Source organism: Pongo pygmaeus, chromosome 9 (genome assembly GCF_028885625.2).
Source record: "Pongo pygmaeus isolate AG05252 chromosome 9, NHGRI_mPonPyg2-v2.0_pri, whole genome shotgun sequence".
Classification (NCBI taxonomy): Eukaryota; Metazoa; Chordata; class Mammalia; order Primates; family Hominidae; genus Pongo; species Pongo pygmaeus.
The window spans coordinates 6,618,399-6,636,733 of record NC_072382.2 but is presented as its reverse complement, the minus strand read 5'-3'; the positions used below and the strand labels follow the sequence as shown (position 1 = coordinate 6,636,733).

Sequence of the window (18,335 nt, the reverse complement as noted above, 5' to 3'; positions counted from 1 at the left end):
AGTGACTGGGGAGGGACAGCAGCTGCCCAGGTTTTCATCCAGGTGTGGGGAAAGGTGCTTCCTGCCCCGGCACCGAGGGGTCCTGTGTGTCCCTGAGTTCATGTCACGGTTCCTGGCCCTCAGTAAATGCCAGACACAGGTTTCCTCCAGGTCACAAACAACCAGCCCATGCTCAGTCCAGGGGGCAAGTTTCCAGGCTCGCCCCATGGGACTGGGTAGCCACAGCCGCAAGCTGGGCCCCACGCTCTACCCACCTTCTCCGACCACTTCTGGGCACTATTCTCTCCCACTTCTCCTCGCTGACCTCTGAACTTGGAGGTCTCCAAGGCTAAGCCTTCGAACCTCTTTCTTCAGTTGCTTCTCTGGGATCATGGCCTTACATACTGAAGATTCCACATTGCCATGGCCAGGCCAGACCTTTCCTTGGACTGCAGACCTGGCTTACTCCACTCCTTTTCCAGGAGTCTAACAGAATCTCCATGGGATGAGTTCAGGCTAAGTATCCACATCCCACCCCGTTCTGTGCCCTAGACTGTTCCTCCTGGGGCCTCTCCCCTTCCGTTCCCCCATCACGTGTAACCCCAGTGAGCAGCAGCCCCGCCTTCCTGAGGCTCAGGCCAAATGCCTTGACGTCATCCTGGACTCCCCCTTCTCTCAGCCTGGACATTGCTCTCCACACCCATTCTGCCCTCAGAGAGACTGAGAATCCAGTCACTTCTCACTGTCTCTGCTGCTGCCATCCTGGTCACCATCATTTTGAACTTGGGCCATTGCAATGGCTCCTCCACTGGCCTCCTGGGTTTCTCTCTCGCCCCCTTCCATCTACAGTATTTCCCACACCACAGCAGAGAGATACTGAAAACAGAAATCAGCCGGGTGCGGTGGCTCATGCCTATAATCCCAGCACTTTGGGAGGCCAAGGCGGGTGATCACTTGAGGCTGGGAGTTCTAGACCAGCCTGGCCAACATGGTGAAACCCCGTCTCTACTAAAAATACAAAAATTAGGTGGTCGTGGTGGCAGGTGCCTGTAATCCCAGCTGCTCGGGAGGCTGAGGCAGGAGAATCGCTTGAACCTGGGAGGCAGAAGTTGCAGTGAGTTGAGATAGCACTGCACTCCAGCCTGGACAACAGAGACCCTGTCTCAAAAAAAAAAAAAAAAAAAAAAATCAAATGACATGCTCCCCTGTTTCTGCCTCTCTGAGGGTTCCCCATCTCACTCTGAGGAGAGCAGGCTTTGCTGCTCTCTGATGGTGGCTGTCTGTACTCCAGCCCCTCCAGCCCTCGCTGCACCTCAGGGCCTTTGTACTGGCCTCCCCCCAGGGCTGCAAGCTTGTTCCCTCCCTTCCTTCAGTCCCTTCCTCTCCTTCCTAGTGCAGCCTTCCTCATCCTCAACCCTCCTAAGCTGCTTTGTCTTCTAAAGCTGGCATCACCCTCTCCCCTCTGGAGCACGGGTGGGTAAACATTTCTGTAAAGGGTCAGATAGGAAATATTTTCAGCTTCACAGGCCTTACAGTCTCCGTTGCAGCTACTAACTTTGCTATCATAGTGTAAAAAACAGTCAGAAATGCGGCTGGGCACGGTGGCTCGTGCCTGTATTCCCAGCACTTTGGGAGGCCGAGGCGAGTGGATCACAAGGTGAGGAGTTCAAGACCAGCCTGGCCAAGATGGTGAAACCCCTGTCTCTACTAAAAATACAAAAAAATTAGCCAGGTGTGGTGGCGGGCACCTATAATCCCAGCTACTCATGAGGCTGAGGCAGAGAATTGCTTGAACCTGGAAGGCGGAGGTTGCAGTGAGCTGAGATCATGCCACTGTACTCCAGCCTGGGAGACAAAAAACAAAAAAAAACCAGTCAGAAATGCTACCCTGGGTGATACAGTTTGGATATATTTCCCCCAAAATCTCATGTTGAAATGTAATCCCCCATGTTGGATGTGGGGCCTGGTGGGAGGTGTTTGGGACATGAGGGAAGATCCCTCGTGGCCTGGTCCTGTCCTCATGATAGTGAGTTTTCACAAGATCTGGTTGTTTCGCCCCGAGGCCTCCTGAGAAGCTGAGCAGATGCTGGTGCCATGCTTGTATAGCCTGCGGAACCATGAGCCAAATAAACCTCTTTTCTTTAGAAATTACCAGTCTCAGGTTTTCCTTTATAGCCACATAAGAATGGCCTAACACACAAAATTGGTACCAGGAGTGGAGCATTGCTATACAGATACCTGAAAATGTGGGAGCAACTTGGTACTGGGGAACGGGCAGAGGTTGAAAGAGTTTGGAGGGCTCAGAAGAAGACAGGAAAACGAGGGGAAGTTTGGAACCTCTTAGAGACTGGTTAAATGATTGTGACCAAAATGCTGATAGTGATATGGACAAGCCAAGGCCAGGGTGATGAGTCTCAGATGGAAATGAGGAACTTATTGGGAACTGGAGCAAAGGTCACTTTCGTTATGCCTTAGCAAATAATTTGGCTGTATTATTTTCATGCCCTAGGGATCTGTTGAAGTTTGAACATAAGAGGGATGACCCAGGACATCTGGGGGAAGACATTTCTTGCCTTCCTCCTTCCTTCCTTCCTTCTTTTCGAGATCAAATCTCATTCTGTCACCAGGCTGGAGTGCAGTGGCATGATCTCGGCTCACTGCAACCTCTGCCTCCCAGGTTCAGGTGATTCTCCTGCCTCAGCCTCCCGAGTAGCTGGGACTACAGGTGTGTGCCACCACACCAAGCTAATTTTTTTGTATTTTTAGTAGAGATGGGTTTCACCATGTTGACCAGGATGGTCTCGATCTCCTGACCTCGTGATCCACCCACCTCAGCCTCCCAAAGTGCTGGGATTACAGGCATGAGCCACCAAGCATGGCCATAAATTTTGAAGCAGCAAAGCATTCAAGATGTGGCCCAGCTGCTTTGAATTCCCTATGGTCAAATGCAGGAGCAAATAAATGAATTAAATTAGAAGTTATATTTAAAGGTAAAACAAAGCATAAAAGTTTGGAAAATTTGCAGCCTGGCCATGTGACAAAGAAAGAAAAACCTTTTTCAGGAGAGGAGTTCAAGCCAGCGGTGGAGTAACCACTTGCTAGAGGATTTGCATAACTAAAAAGGAGCCGACTGCCAATAATTGAGACAATAGGAAATAGGCCTCAGAGGCAAAAAGGCCTCAAAGGCATTTCAGAGATCTTCCACAACCCTCCCATCACAGGCCCAGAGGATGAAGAGGAAAGAATGGTTTCATTGTCCAGGCCCAGGGCCTTGCTGCTCTCCACAGCCTCAGGACACTGCTCCCTGCCTGCATCCAGACTGTTCCAGCTCCAGCCTTGGCTCACAGGGCCCTAGTCACAGCTCAGGCTGCTGCTTCAGAGGGTTCCAGCCATACACCTTAGCAGCTTCCATGTGGTGTTAAGCCTGTAGGTGTGCAGAGTGCAAGAGTGAAGGAGGCTTGACAGCATCTACCTAGATGTCAGGGGATGTATGAGAAAGCCTGGGAGCCCAGGAAGAAGGCTGCTGCAGGGGCAGAGCCTTCCCATTGGAGGGGAAATGTGGGGTTGGAGGCTCCACATAGAGTCCCCACTGGGACAATGCCTAGTGGAGCTGCGGGACGGGGCTGCCACCATCCACACCCCAGAATGGCAGATCACCAGCAGCTTGCACCCTGCACCTGGAAAAGCTGCAGGCCCTCATCTCCAATCTGTAAGAGCAGCCATGGGGACTGAATTCTGCAAAGCCACAGGAACAGAGCTGCCCAAGGCTTTGGGAGCCTGCCCCTTGCACCAGTGTGCCCTTGCTGTGGGACATGGAGTTTAAGGAGGTTATTTTGGAGCTTTGAGATTGAATGATTGCCCTGCTGGGTTTTGGACTTGCTTGGGGCCTATAGCCCCTTTCTTTTGACTGATTTCTCCCTTTTGGAACAGGAATGTTTACCTAATGCCTATGCCCCCATTGTATCTCAGCAGTAAATAACTGTTTTCATTTTTACAGGCTCATAGGTGAAAGGAACTCATCTTCAGATGAGACGTTGGACTTGGGAATGGGACTTTTGAGTTAATGCTGGAATGAGTTAAGACTTTGGGGGCTATTGGGAAGGCATGACTATATTTTGCAATGTGAGAAGAACATGAGATCTGGGGGGCCAGGGGTGGAATGATATAGTTTGGATATTTGTCCCCCAAAACCTCGTGTTGAACTGTAATTCCCAATGTTGGGGGTGGGGCCTGGTGGGAGGTTTGGGTCATGGGGGCGGATCCCTGGTGGCTTGGTGCTGTTCTTGCAATGGTGAGTTCTCATGAGATCTGCTCATTTAAAAGTGTGCGCACCTCCCTGCTCTCTCTCTCTGTCTTGCTCCTGCTTTTGCTGTGTGATGCACCTGCTCTGGCTTTGCCTTCCACGATGAGTAAAAGCTCCCTGAAGCCTTCCCAGAAACCAAGCAGATGCCGGCACCATGCTTGTACAGCCTGCAGAACCGGGAGCCAGTTAACCCCTTTCTTTATAAACTACCCAGTCTCAGGTGTTTATTTATTTTTTATTTATTTTGAGACAGCGTTTCTCTCTTGTCTCCCAGGCTGGAGTGCAGTGGCACAATCTCGGCTCACTACAACCTCCTCCTTCCGGGCGCAAGTGATTCTCGTGCCTCAGCCTCCTGAGTAGCTGGGACTACAGGTGCACGCCACCATGCCTGGCTAATTTTCGTATTTTTAGTAGAGATGGAGTTTCACCATGTTGTCCAGGCTGGTCTTGAACTCCTGACCTCAAGTGATCCGCTCACCTCGGCCTCCCAAAGTGCTGGGATTACAGGCGTGAGCCACCGTGCCCGGCCTCAGGTATTTCTTTATAGTAATACAAGAATGACCTAACACACTGCGCAAGCCACTACCTCTCTGACCTCAGTTTCCTTTTCTGTAAGATGGGTTTGTGAAGATTAGGTGCTGTATTAGTTTCCTGTGGCTGCCACAACAAATTACCACAAATCTGGCGGCTTAAAACGACAGCAGTTGATCATCTCACAGTGCCGGAGGCCAGAAGTCTGAGACGGAGGTGTTGGCAGGGCTGCGCTCCGTCTGGAGGCTCTAGGGGAGGCTCCTTCCTACCTCTTCCGACTTCTGGGGCTCCAGGTATTCCTTGGCTTGTGGCTCCAACCTCTGCCTCATCTTCACATGGCCTTTTTTTCCTTCACTCTCCTCTTCTGTCTCAAATCTCTGCCTGCTTTGCTTTTCTTTTGCGAGACAGAGTTTCACTTTTCTCGCTCAGGTTGGAGTGCAGTGGCGCGATCTCGGCTCACTGCAACCTCCGCCTCCCAGGTGCAAGCCATTCTCCTGCCTCAGCTTCCCGAGCAGCTGGGATTACAGGCACCCACCACCACGCCTGGCTAATTTTTGTATTTTTAGTAGAGATGGGGTTTCATCATGTTGGCCAGGCTGCTCTCGAACTCACGACCTCAGGTGATCCACCCACCTCGGCCTCTCAAAGTGCTGGGATTACAGGCTTGAGCCACCATGCCCAGCCTCTGCTTTTCTTTTCTAAGGACCATTTGTCCTTGGACGCAGGGTCCACCTGGATAATCCACGATGAGCTCCTCATCTCAAGATCTTTAACTTAATGACACCCGGGAAGACCCTTTTCCTAACTCAGTTAACATTCACAGGTCCCAGGGATTAGGATGTGGATACATCTTTTTGAAGGCCACTGTTCAATCCACTGTATGTGTCTTTTTTTTTTTTTTTTTTTTTTTTGAGACAGAGTCTCGCTTGGTCGCCCAGGCTGGAGTGCAGTGGCACGATCTCGGCTCACTGCAAGCTCCGCCTCCCGGGTTCACGCCATTCTCCTGCCTCAGCCTCCCGAGTAGCTGGGACTACAGGCGCCCGCCACCACGCCCGGCTAATTTTTCATATTTTTTAGTAGAGACGGGGTTTCATCGTGTTAGCCAGGATGGTCTCGATCTCCTTACCTCGTGATCTGCCCGCCTCGGCCTCCCAAAGTGCTGGGATTACAGGTGTGAGCCACTGCACCTGGCCCACTGTATGTGTCTTTAAAGCACTTATAAATGAGAATGAAGCCTGAATGTCAACTCCTTCATCTGCAGTGAAAAAATAAGACTGCTGTGTGGACCAGACTACTTAGCAGTTTTATTTTTCACTGCAGATTATTTTTCACTACTCATGTGGGCCTGCCCAGGGCATTCTTTCCCAGGAGGCAAGTTATGTGGCAAGCGAAATGATCAGGAGAGTCAAACAAACAGCTGCAGAAACAGGGATGGACGATGACTGTCAGAAGGAGGAGAGAAGTGGAGGGCGACAGCCGAGGTGAGTGCCTGGCTCATTCATCCTCACTCCCTCTCTTGAATCCATGTTAATCACAATTTACATGAATGCAGTGCTTTAAAAGTAAGGTATATGGAGAAACCCCGTCTCTACTAAAAATACAAAATTAGCCGGGTGTGGTGGCGCATGCCTGTAATCCCAGCTACTCCGGAGGCTGAGGCAGGAGAATCGCTTGAGGCCGGGAGGTGGAGGTTGCGGTGAGCCAAGATCTTGCCATTGTACTCCAGCCTGGGCAACAAGAACAAAACTCCATCTCAAAAAAAAAAAAAAAGGTAAGGTAAGGCTTATGCTTATAATCCCAACACTTTGGGAGGCCAGGCCAGGAGGATGGCTTGATCCTAGGAGGTCAAGACCAGCCTGGGCAACACAGTGAGACCACACCTATCCCCCATCTCTATAAAAAATTTAGAAAAATTTTTTAAAGTGCTAGAATTACAGGCTTTTTTAAAGTGGTACGATTATGGGCCAGTGGGGTGGCTCATACCTATAATCCTAGCACTTTGGGAGGCCGAGGATGGTAGATTGCTTAAGCCCAGGAGTTCAAGACCAGCCTGGGCAATATAGTGAAACCCCATCTCTCCAAAAATATTAGCCGGGTGTACTGGCACACACCTGTAGTCCCAGCTACTTGGGAGCCTGAAGTGTGAAGATCACCTAAGTCCAGGGAGGTTGAGGCTGCAGTGAGCCAAGAGTGCACCACTGCACTCCAGCCTGGGCAACAGAGTGAAACCTTGTCTCAAAAGAAAAAATTATCCAGGTGCGGTGGTGCATGCCTGTAGTTCCAGCTACTTGGGAGGCTGTGGTAGGAGGATCACTTGAGCCTGGGAGGTTAAGGCTGTAGTGAGCCTAATCACACCACTGCACTCCAGCCTGGATGAGACAGCTAGACACTGCCTTAAAATAAATGAAAAATAAAAGTAAGGTGTAAAGAGTATTTTTAAAAGTCTTACTGGAGGTTCACATCAGCACTGGGAGAGAAGAAATAGAGCAGATATCGTGATTCCCACTTTTTGAATTCAGAAACTGAGGCCTAGAGAGGTGAATCCAGCCTGTGTCCTTCACACCGCAGCTGGCTCATAGAAACCATGGCCTGTTACCAACCAAGCCTTCCAGAGCCCAGCGCCGTGGGCCGATGGTGGCCTTCCCTGGCCTGCTCCTGGGGCAGGTTGCTGAGAAGCATTGCCTGTTTTGGGGAGAGGCCTGCGGTGGCCTGAGGAATGAGCCTGGCAGTGGGCACTCCCAATGGGGCCTCCTCTGGCGCTGCCCTCAGGAAGATTCTGTGACTCCGAAAGCCCCAGGGGCACCTTTGACCACAGCAGTCAGTCCTGCCGGGTTGGGGGGGCTCTTGTGCCCAGTGTAACTTCACAGAGCCAGCACGTTCCAGCCTGGGAGGGAAACCAAAAGGCACTTTGCCCAAGTGTCACAGGGCTGAAACGGCATCCTCTGATGGGCCCCTGTCCCCGGAAGCAATGAGACTGGACAGGTGCTGAGCCCCTGTTACTTCATTGGGATGGACTTGCATCTAAGGAACGAACTGAGAGTGAACATTTCCAAATCTGAGGCCTAAGAAAAGTTTGTTGGCCTGATGAGCTGTGACAGGCAACCGTCTGGGGAAGTGGAAGCTCAGCACATCCTCAGGTTACTTATTACATTACTGAAGGGTCTAAAAATGACTGTCCTTGGGGTGTCGGAATCCTGCAGAATAAAATAGTGATGAGTTTTAATTCATTCTTTGCAAATGAATGTTCTCAAGGCTCTGGTTGGAGTCAGGCACCCTGGGACCTTGCAGTAGTGTGCTTTGGGTCCCAGGCCACAGCACAGCCCCTTTCTTTTTTTTTGTCTTTTTTGAGATGGAGTCTTGCTCTGTCGCCCAGGCTGGAGTGCAGTGGTGCGATATCAGCTCATTGCAACCTCTGCCTCCCGGGTTCAAGTGATTCTCCTGCTTCAGCCTCCCGAGTAGTTGGGATTACAGGCGCCCGCCACCAAGCCCAACTAATCAGCTAATTTTTTTTTTTTTTTTTTTTTTTTTTTTTGAGACAGGGTCTCGCTGTGTCGCCCAGGCTGGAGTGCAGTGGTGCAATCTCCACTCACTGCAAGCTCCGCCTCCCGAGTTCACGCCATTCTCCTGCCTCAGCCTCCCAAGTAGCTGGGACTACAGGTGCCCGCCACCATGCCCGGCTAATTTTTTGTATTTTAAGTAGAGACGGGGTTTCACTGTGTTAGCCAGGATGGTCTCGATCTCCTGACCTCGTGATCCGCCCACCTCGGCCTTCCAAAGTGCTGGGATTACAGGCGTGAGCCACCGCACCCGGCCTTTTTTTTTTTTTAGAGACGGAGTCTTGCTCTGTCACCCAAGCTGGAGCATAGTGGCTCAATCTCGGCTCACTGCAACCTCTGCTTCCTGGGTTCTAGCAATTCTCCTGCCTCAGCCTCCCAAGTAGCTGGGATTACAGGCGCATGCTGCCATGCCCAGCTAATTTTTTGTATTTTTAGTAGAAACGGGGGTTTTACCATCTTGCCCAGGCTGGTCTTGAACTCCTGACCTCGTGATCCACCCTCCTCAGCCTCTCAAAGTGCTGGGATTATAGGCGTGAGTCACCGCATCCGGCCCACAGTCCCTTTCCTCTCTGGGAGTCTCTGGTGGCCCCTTCATAATGCTTTTTTTTTTAAAATATATATTCTTGGTACATTTTCTATGTAATCATTTCAATAACTGACTGTCCAGTAGAGTCTTTAGTTTTTCTGTATCCCTTCCCAAATTTAGAAACCTGACTTGAACTTTGGGCCAGTTGTAATGTGTCCTTTATGACAGGCCATCCTGGGCCCCCTTCCCTTCGTTCCTGCAGCCAGAGCCCTGAGCAGGCTCCATCCACTTGAGTCCAAGAGGCCCTCTCTCCTGGCTGCTACCATTGTACCCACCTGCTGGCCAGGCCCCCCAGGGGCCTCTTTCCTCCTGACAGTCTCATCCCCACTCAGCAGCCAGAGTGCCTTCTTTATAAATGTAGATCAGATCCTTTCACTGTATTTGTTCATCCAGCACACATTTACTGAGCACCTACTGTGTGCTAGGCCCTGGTACAGGCACAGGAAACACATCAGGGAATAAAACTACACTCTCTGCTCTCCTGGAGCTTCCATGCTAGTGGAGGGAAGAAAGATACGTAAACATGTAATGAGTCAGGTGGTGATGAGTACAAAGGAGAAAAGTAAAGCAGAGAAATGGAGTAGAAAGTGCTGGCAATAGTGGGTGGTGGTGGTGGGGGGTGTGGTTTGCAATTTTCAACAGGGGTCCTCAGGCCTGACTGAGGAGCTGAAGAGGTAAGAGAGTGAGCCAAGTGGCTAAGTAGGGTGAAAGAGTTGGAGCAGAAAAGGTGGGAGGATCACCAGGCATGATGGCCCCTGTCTGTAGTCCTAACTACTAGAGCCAGGCACGACGGCTCATGCCTGTCATCCCAGCACTTTGGGAGGCCGAGGCAGGTGGATTATCTGAGGCCAGGAGTTCAAGACCAGCCAGACCAACATGGTGAAACCCCGTCTCTACTAAAAATACAAGAATAAGCTGGGCGTGGTGGCACATGCCTGTAATCCCAGCTACTTGGGAGGCTGAGGCAGGAGAATTGCTTGAGCCTGGGAGGCAGAGGTTGTGGTGAGCCAAGATTGCCCCACTGCACTCCAGCCTGGGAGGCAGAGGTTGTGGTGAGCCAAGATTGCCCCACTGCACTCCAGCCTGGGCAACAGAGTGAGATCCCATCTGAAAACAGAACAAACAAAACAACAAAAGCTAACTACTTGAGAGGCTGAGGTGGGAGGATCGCTTGAGCCCAGGAGTTTGAGGTTGCAATGAGCTACGATCACACCACTACACTCCAACCTGGGCGACAGAGTGAGACCCTGTCTCAAAAAAAAAAAAAAAAAAGAAAAAAGAATCCCAGCAGAGAACAGCAAGTGCAAAGGCCCCGAGGCAGGAGTGCACCTGGTGTGTTTGAGAACCCACAGAGACACCACTGTGGCTGGAGCAGGGTGAGATGTGGGAAGGGAGTGGCTAAGGAAGCTGAGACGTCAAGGAAGAAGTGTGGTCGGAGCAGGCCCTGCAGGTGCCCAAGGCTTTTGCTTCTTTCCTAAGATGGCAGCCCTCACCAGCCCTGGAGCTTCCCTGGCTGCCGTGAGATCAGGTGGAAGGGGGTCGAGGCTGCAAGTGGGGACGCATGAGCGGGTGACAGGTGGCAGTAGTAGAAGTGTGAGAAGAGCTGGGAGTCTGGGTCTCTTCTATCTTGAAAATAGAGCCCCAGGCTCTGCTGGTAGAGCTGGATGCAGGGTGGAAGAAGGGAAAATATTTTTGCTGCTTAAATCCTAGCCTGGCTTCCTATTGCTCCTGGGGTGCCTTCTCGATTCCTCTTCCCCGCCTGAGGTCTGACACGTGCGGGCCCCGGCTGGCCTCTCCTGCACCTTCTACCACCAGCTCCAGCTCATGGCCTGATGTGGTTCCTCCCTCGAATCCGGCGACCACGCTGCCCTCTGGCCCAGCGCCTCCTCCATGGATGTCTGCTCTTCCTGAACTGCCCTCCCACGGCTGCTCCTTGGTAGCAGCTCAAGTGTCCTTCCTTCCCTAAGCCAGAGTTTCCCCAGACACTGCAGCACAACGCCCTTCATTTTTCATGGCATTCTTCATGGTCTGTCAATGGGGCTTTTGTTGTTTTAATTTTCTGTCTTCTTGATTTTGTTGGTCTCCCTAGAATATAAACCCCATGAGGGCAGAGGCGTTCAGCCTGACGCCAGCCTGGCAAAGTTGTCACAAATCTGGAGGAAGACACACGTTCACGGGCACCCAGTTCTGTGAGGTATTGCAAGCCCTCTCTGAACCTGCAAGGTGGCCATTGCTGTCCCCACTTTACAAGGGAGGAAAGAGTGCCCGGAGAGGTTCTGTTTAGACCCGCCAAGGGCGCAGCCGTTCTAGAAAGTAGCAGACCGGGAGTTCCAACTTGGGCTTGCTGGTTCCAGAGCCCCTTCTGTGCCCCTTCCAGGCTGTGCCTGGGTGAGATTCTTCTCCTCCCAGCACGTCTTCTTCCTGGAGGGTTAAGTGGCTGAGCGGACACCGGTGGGCAAGAGGCCCTGGCGGGCTTGTTGAAGGACTCAAAGGTGACGTCTGGGAGCCTGGCGGGACTTTCTCCCTGTCAGCCTAGAGGCACTTTTAGAGGAGCGTGTCTGTTTGGCAGTCTTCGTGTCTCATAATTCATAACTAAGGTAGAGGGTACACATTCAGTTTGCAGTAAAACCTCAAACCCACCTCCACTCCCAGCCGGCCACTTCTCTCCCGGTTCCCTTCTCTGCCCTCCACAGGTGAGAACAAGTGTCCTGGGCCGCCCCGTGGTGCCCCAGGCTGCCCGCCCTGAAACTGCCTCGCTGTGTGCCCTTGGGCAACCCCGCCCTGCTCCGTGCCTCAGTTTCCCCACTCATAGAGGCTCCACAGGTGACACACCTGGCTCCGGGCCCCGATCGGCCGCCGGGCCCCGCGGGGCGGAAACCCCGCGCCGAGCCTCCCAGAGGCACCTCCAGGGGAGGGCGGGGAGCGCGGGGAGGGGCCGCGGGGACCTGGGCCGCTGGGGCCGCCTGGCCGCCGGCCGGCTCCGGGGGGCGCCCGCGGGAGGGCGCGGCTGGCGCGGGGGGCGCGGGCAGCGGCGGCGGGGGGCGGAGACGCGGCGCGGCTTCCGCTCCCGCGCGCCTAGCTCCCTCCTCCCCGTAGTCCTGGTCCGCGGCGCCCGAGGGGGGAGGCGGAGGCGCCGGGAGCCGCGCGAGGAGCCGCCGCCGCCGCGCCATGGAGCCCGAGTGAGCGCGGCGCGGGCCCGTCCGGCCGCCGGACAACATGGAGGCAGCGCCGCCCGGGCCGCCGTGGCCGCTGGTGCTGCTGCTGCTGGCGCTGTGCGGCTGCCCGGCCCCCGCCGCGGGTAGGTGGGCGCGGGCCGGCCGGGGGCCGCGGGCTGCTCGGACAATGGCCCGGGCAGCCCCGTGGCCAAGTGCGCGGGCGCCCCCGCCGTCTCGGAAGCGACTTGGCGAGTTGGGTGCGAGTTGGGGCGCGCGCCCGGGATCCCCCTGCCGTCCCCGGCGTCCCCGCCACGCGCGGGCCCTTTGTCTCCCCGCCCGGGCCCTCCCCGGGGACGCTGCGTCCCGGGCTGGCGAGGAGGGCGCGCGGGCCGCGCCCGCTCCGCCAGGTGCGGCGCGGGCGGGTCCTCACCTGCCCGTGCCCGCGGGAAGCCGGGAGCCGAGCCCGCGCTGGGCCCGTGTGGCCCGGGCCGGGCACCGAGCGAGGACTTGGGACGCGGAGGCGGGCCTGGCCCGGGGAGCCGGTTCGCGAGCCTGTTTCCAGCGGCCGCGCGGCCGGCCCGCGTGCTCCGAGGACGGGCTGAAGTTGCAGCGAGAAAGTTCTGAGCCCGGGCGCGGGGCGGCCTGGCCGGTTTCGCTGCCCCTGTGAGCCGCGTGGCTGTGGGGTTCCAAGCGGACTGACACCTGCCAGGTGCCCGGGCGACCTGAATGCCCCGTGTGGCCGCCGGGTCCCCAGATGGTGTCCCTCCCCGGGTCGGCTACGCGGGGGTGACGTGGTCCCAGAGCGCGGGGCAGTGGGGGAGGCAGGCTCGTGCCTCAGTTGTACACTCTAGTGGGGAGAGGTAGGGCCGGGGAACTTTCTCTCCAACTTTTGGTGTTTCCCAAGGGGTGGAGTTGAGGTCAGGAGGACTCAGGAAACTTAAGCAGTCGTGAAACGCTACACATGTTCTTTTAATTTGGAGATTGCCATGTGGTTTTTCAAGCAAGCCTCTTGCTACCTAAATCATTCTCTTTGGATGTGCGTGTTTTGTTTTTCTGGAGTATGGCCGGCCAAGTGGCACGGCCACAAGTGCCTGTGCACGCCGGGGCTCCTGTTCTGTTTGTGGCAGTTCAGCGGGGAGGACCTCGGGCCCCTTTGTCTGGGCCTCCTTAAGGCAAACAGCTGTCTCCCTGAATATTTCCAGTGTGGATGGTGTAGCGGGGTGGCCCTGTAGTCAGATCCCCCGGGCTGCAGCCTCTGCCTGGAGGTGTAGGGGGCAGCGGGGAACAGGAGGAGCTTGGCGTTTGTTTCACGTCCTCCTGCCTCTGACCCAAGCCTAGAGATTCTATGGACAGTTTCACCCCAAATCTGCCTCTTTCAGGAGCGTGTTTACATTTTGGGGCCTTGTCTGGAGCTAGCAAAACAAGGTGAAGACAAAACAGCGACAGGATCTGGGGAGTACAGGCCAGCGCCGCTCCTTTTTCCGGAAATGCCTGGGTCAAAGAGGCAAAAGGGGCTTTGGGGAAGCTGTTTGTTTTAAAGGGGGGGGGTGGTTTCTAGGCCGACCACGTTGCCTTTCACCTCATTGCAGTTTTGGGTTTTGTGCACGTTTTGGGGTGATGTTGCTGGAGTCAAACGCCTGTCGTCCATGTGGTTCGAGCCCCTGAGGAGAAAGAATTACAGCTGTAGAGTTCAGTTGTGTGTGAGGCAAAAATAGAGTTGATTATTTTAACATTAGGCAGCGAGGCCTGGGAGCCCTAGCGAATGTGGTGATCCAGTCCTAAAATGGAAGGAAAGGGAGGAATCTTCTGCAGAACGGTTTTGATGTTATATCCCTGGTTTTCTGTGTGAGATACATGCCTCAGTCCCCAGCAAAGCCGGTAAGTGGGCAGCTAATTATTTTTCCTGATTGCTTCCTGTTGCAATTGGAAGCTGTGAACCCACGGAAACGGCTTTGTTCTAGTGGTCCCAGTGCTGAGAACTTCCCCAGCTCCCAAGCCCTAGTCTTCTCTGCTTGCGGCCCAAGTGCTTGTTCCAGGGCCGGCCTGTCCAGGCACCCCCTCTCCCCCTGGAGGTTCCTCCTGTAGATGCCCAAGGCCAAGGCCGGGCCCTCTGGGAGAGCCCAGTGGGGCTGACTGGGGTTAACCAAGTGCTGTGTGGAGCACCCTGAGAGAGTCCTCTCCAAAGCAGGGCCCCGTGTGTTTAGCTCTCCTCTTCAGTTCCAAGAAATTCGCCGGTGAACCCTATCCAGCATTTGTTCAGCACTTTTCTGGGGAGATCGACCTCGTGCTTCCTGTCGTTTTTGGAACCCGTTTAATTTCAGCCGTGCTGTGTCACTGCTCAGGCATTTAGTATAGAACTCACACACACGGTGGGGGATGTAGGCAGGTGAGGCCTCTGAGTTGCTTTCTCCTTTGCAGCGACGGGTTGCAAGGCTGATGGGGGTGGGGCGGGGTTTGGGGTCAGACCCACCTGGGTTTACATGTTCAGTAGCTGTTTGACTTCGGGCACCATACCTAGTTTCTGTCATCTCGCCCCGCTCCTCTCCCAGGCTGTGGGGAGCCCTAAGTGCCCTGTGTGAGACCTTTAGCCCCATCCCTGGCAGAGCTGCAGTGAGCGCAGTTGTGTGTCAGAGTCCTCGATCTTTCTGGCCCCAGCCGGTCTAGAGGTGGTTATTACAATAGTCTGGATTTTTCCTGTGTGATCTTGGACATCCAGTCCACTGACCAGCTCACTCACTCACTGCTGCAGCCCTTGGGGGCAGGAGTAGTTAGTTAGCACTGTGGACAGAGCCCCTGCACCCGGGGTCTGATTCCAGCCTGGCCACTTCCTGTGCTGGGAAGCTTGGGAAGCTGATGCTACCTTTGTGTGCCTCAGTTTTCTCACCTGTAAAATGGGGATAGAATCCTTCCTACCATGAATTCAGTGAGTTAACGTGCACCTGGCCCGGTGTAATGCTGTTGCTGTTTTGCTTTGGTGTCTGCTACCGTGTGAAGTGCTTGGGTTGAGTGTGATAGAATGGCAGATAAGGCCCCGCCCCTGTGGGCAGAGCTTCCCATGTAGAGGGGAGGACGGGGAAAGAAGCTGTGCAGCTATGCAGAGGTGGGCCCACGGGTGCTCCTTCACCCTTGGGGTGTCCTGCGAGAGGCCCTTAGAGGCCAGATCATGCTGTGGAGTCTGGTTGTGATCCACAAGGCAGCGGAAGCTTCTGGAAGGCTTTAGGCAGGAGTTACAGGAAATGCAAGCTACAGCCAGATCTTTCCTAGGTGAAAGGTGTCGAGTTGATTTTTTTTTAAATTGAGGTGAAACTTACATAATATAAAATATTAAAGTATAGAAGACAGGCATTTAGTACGTTCACAATGTTTACAACCATCACTTCCATCAAGTTATAAGAGATTTCCATCACCCCAAAATAAAACCCATACCCATTACACAGTGACTTCCCGTTCCCTCTCCCCGGATCCCCTGGCGAACACCAGTCGGCTTTCTGCCTCTGTGGTTCTGCCTGTCCTGGGCGTTTTGTGTGAAGGGAATCTTACAATGCGTCTTCGTGGCTGACTTCCTTGGTTACTGTAACGTTTTCAGGAGTCATCCAAGTAGTACCACATATGGGTGTTTCAGCCTTTTTTTTTTTTTGAAATGGAGTCTTGCTCTGTCGCCCAGATTGGAGTGCAGTGGTGCGATCTCAGCTCACTGCAACTTCTGCCTCCTGGGTTTAAGTGATTCTCCTGCCTCAGCCTCCCGAGTAGCTTGCATTACAGGTGCCCGCCACCACGCCCGGCTAATTTTTGTATTTTTAGTAGAGACGGGATTTTACCATGTTGGCCAGGCTGGTCTTGAACTCCTGACCTCAAGTGAGCTGCTGGTCTCGGCCTCCCAAAGTGCTGGGATTACAGGTGTGAGCCACCACACCCGGCCTATTTCAGCCCTCTTTGTGGCTGAATAATATTCCATTGTGTGGAGGGACCACATTATATTCATCAGTTCATCCGCTGATTGGATTGATCTTGGTTGCGTCTCCCAGCTGGCACGAGCAGGTCTCATGCATCCTGCATCCTGGTGGAGGTGGCTGGTGGGAGGATCTGGCCTGAGACTCTCCTGCCGAGGTTCAGGAACGAGCCAGGTGATAGGGACAAGTTGGGGAGTCAGTGCTGGCATCTCAGAGGAGGGGCCTGGGCCCTGAGAGGAGTGCTGGGGGTGCAGAGTGAGGGCCAAGTTCAGGTTACAGAAGCCATGAGACAGCCGGACATCTGTGGTTTGTGAGGCCTTGGAGACACTTAATGCGCTCTCCAAATGGGGAGTCTGTTGGGGAGGCCCTGGCGGGAGCCGGGGCTGCATCCAGCTCCTCGGCTTGGTGGCCTTGTTCACTTATTTGTTCAGGAAGCAGCAGGGTGTGGGCTCCGTGCCAGGCCGCTCTGGAGGGCTGTCCTGGGGGCTGTGAGGTCCAAGTGTGATGGGCAGAGGCAGCTGTGGCTTGCTACGAGCCGGCCCCAGGGACCCACCGGCTGGCTCCGGCTGCTCTCTGCATTCTCTTCAGCTCTGGAGAGCCGTGTGCCGGCCCTCAGCCTCAGTTTCCTCATTTGTAAAATCGGGACGATGGTGTCCACCTTGCCCATGCTGGTGGGGTCCCAAGAGCTGATGTCTGGGGTGAGGGAGCTGGGGGCCAAAAGCTCCTGCCCTGGGGCATCCAGCTGTCCTTTGAAGAGTACCCCGAGGGTGTGACTGAGAGCCAGTCCCCAGCACCCTTGTCCAGATGGGGACCAGGAGGTGGGTGAAGATATTTGGGGTCTGAGCTCTGGGCTGGTTGCCCCCGAGGGGGCCTGGAGCCCTGAGTTAGGAGCAGAACGGGGTGCTGGTCCTATCCCTTCCCTATCTGGGTAGTGGGGGCTGCCTTCCTGGGTTGGAGGTGGGGGGAGCTCCCTGTGCCCCTAAGCCATGCAGAGGCATGTGCAGACGGGCTGTTCTTAGGCATGCGGGTGGCGCTCCGAGGTCCCTGCCCATTCCCAAGCCCCGTGTGGTGGTCCCTGTGCTGCAGGTCCAGCCTCTGGTTTTCAGTTTGTCCTGGTTTGCCTGTCACCTTGTAGGGGGCAGTTGACACTTTGTTGGCCTGGCTCGTGGTGTGCCACAGCCCGTGGCTGCTGGGCGACTGTGCCTCTTTCTCTCAGTGGCAGGAGCCTTATTTTCTGATTGGGCCTAATGGGCCGGAGGTTCCGCCACAGGGACACTGTTCTCTGTCCCTCGTGCTTGGGGTCTCCTGCCGTGGACCCCCTGGGAGGTTGTCCTGGGGGTGCGGGGATTGTGCTTTCTGGGTATTTTCTTATTTGCTCTATTGGAGTGTATTTAATTTAATATATATATATTTTAAACATCTTTTAGTTTGCCTTAATGTAATTTTTTTTGAGATTTAATTTTTTTTGGGGTTTTTTTTTTTTTTTGAGACGGAGTCTTGCTCTGTCGCCCAGACTGGAGTGCAGTGGCGTGATCTCGGCTCACTGCAAGCTCCGCCTCCCGGGTTCACGCCATTCTCCTGCCTCAGCCTCCTGAGTAGCTGGAACTGCAGGCACCCGCCACCACGCCCGGCTAATTTTTTGTATTTTTAGTAGAGACGGGGTTTCGCCGTGTTAGCCAGGATGGTCTCTATCTCCTCACCTCGTGATCCTCCTGCCTAGGCCTCCCAAAGTGCTGGGATTACAGGCGTGAGCCACCGTGCCTGGCCTGTTTTTTTTTTTTTTTTTTTTTTTTTGAGTCTTGCTCTGTTGCCGAGGCCGGAGTACAGTGATGCAGTCACCGCTTACTGCAGCCTCTGCCTCCTGGGCTGAAGCAATCCTCTCACCTCAGCCCGCAAGTAGATGGGACCTCAGGTGTGCACTACCACGCCCAGCTGATTTTGTGGATTTTTTTGTAGAGACAAGGTTTCACTGTGTTGCCCAGGCTGGTCTTGAACTCCTGGGCTCAAGCGATCCACCCACCTCAGCCTCCCAAAGTGCTGGGATTACAGACATGAGCCACTGCGCCCGGCCTTAATGTAGTTTTTCTTGTGGTTAAACTGAGGTGAAGTTTCACTCAAGGAGGAAAGTGGTTTTTAGCCTTTTGGGGGGCTCAAGGACCCCTTCAAGGATATGATAACGGCTCCTCTCCTGAGAAGGTGCCTGGCAGGGGCGGCACAGGCTCCACTCCACCCCATTGCAAGAATCCAGGGCCCTGCAGGGCTCAGAGCCCTCTC

General features: G+C 54.4%; 1 protein-coding gene across 5 annotated transcripts in view; it reads left to right on the top strand.

Moving 5' to 3' along the window:
• Positions 1-12,016: 12,016 nt before the first annotated feature.
• The window catches only part of LRP5 (LDL receptor related protein 5), a 141,880-nt gene continuing 135,561 nt past the window's right edge, over positions 12,017-18,335 (top strand). For 2 of the 5 annotated variants that reach the window (XM_063670817.1, XM_063670818.1), the window contains exon 1: positions 12,017-12,254. In XM_063670817.1, the coding sequence (XP_063526887.1) occupies positions 12,173-12,254 (82 nt within the window). In that variant the 5' untranslated portion in view covers positions 12,017-12,172. The remainder of the gene's footprint in view (positions 12,255-18,335) is intronic. The other 3 variants (XM_063670816.1, XM_063670815.1, XM_054439258.2) reach the window with 2 other exon arrangements.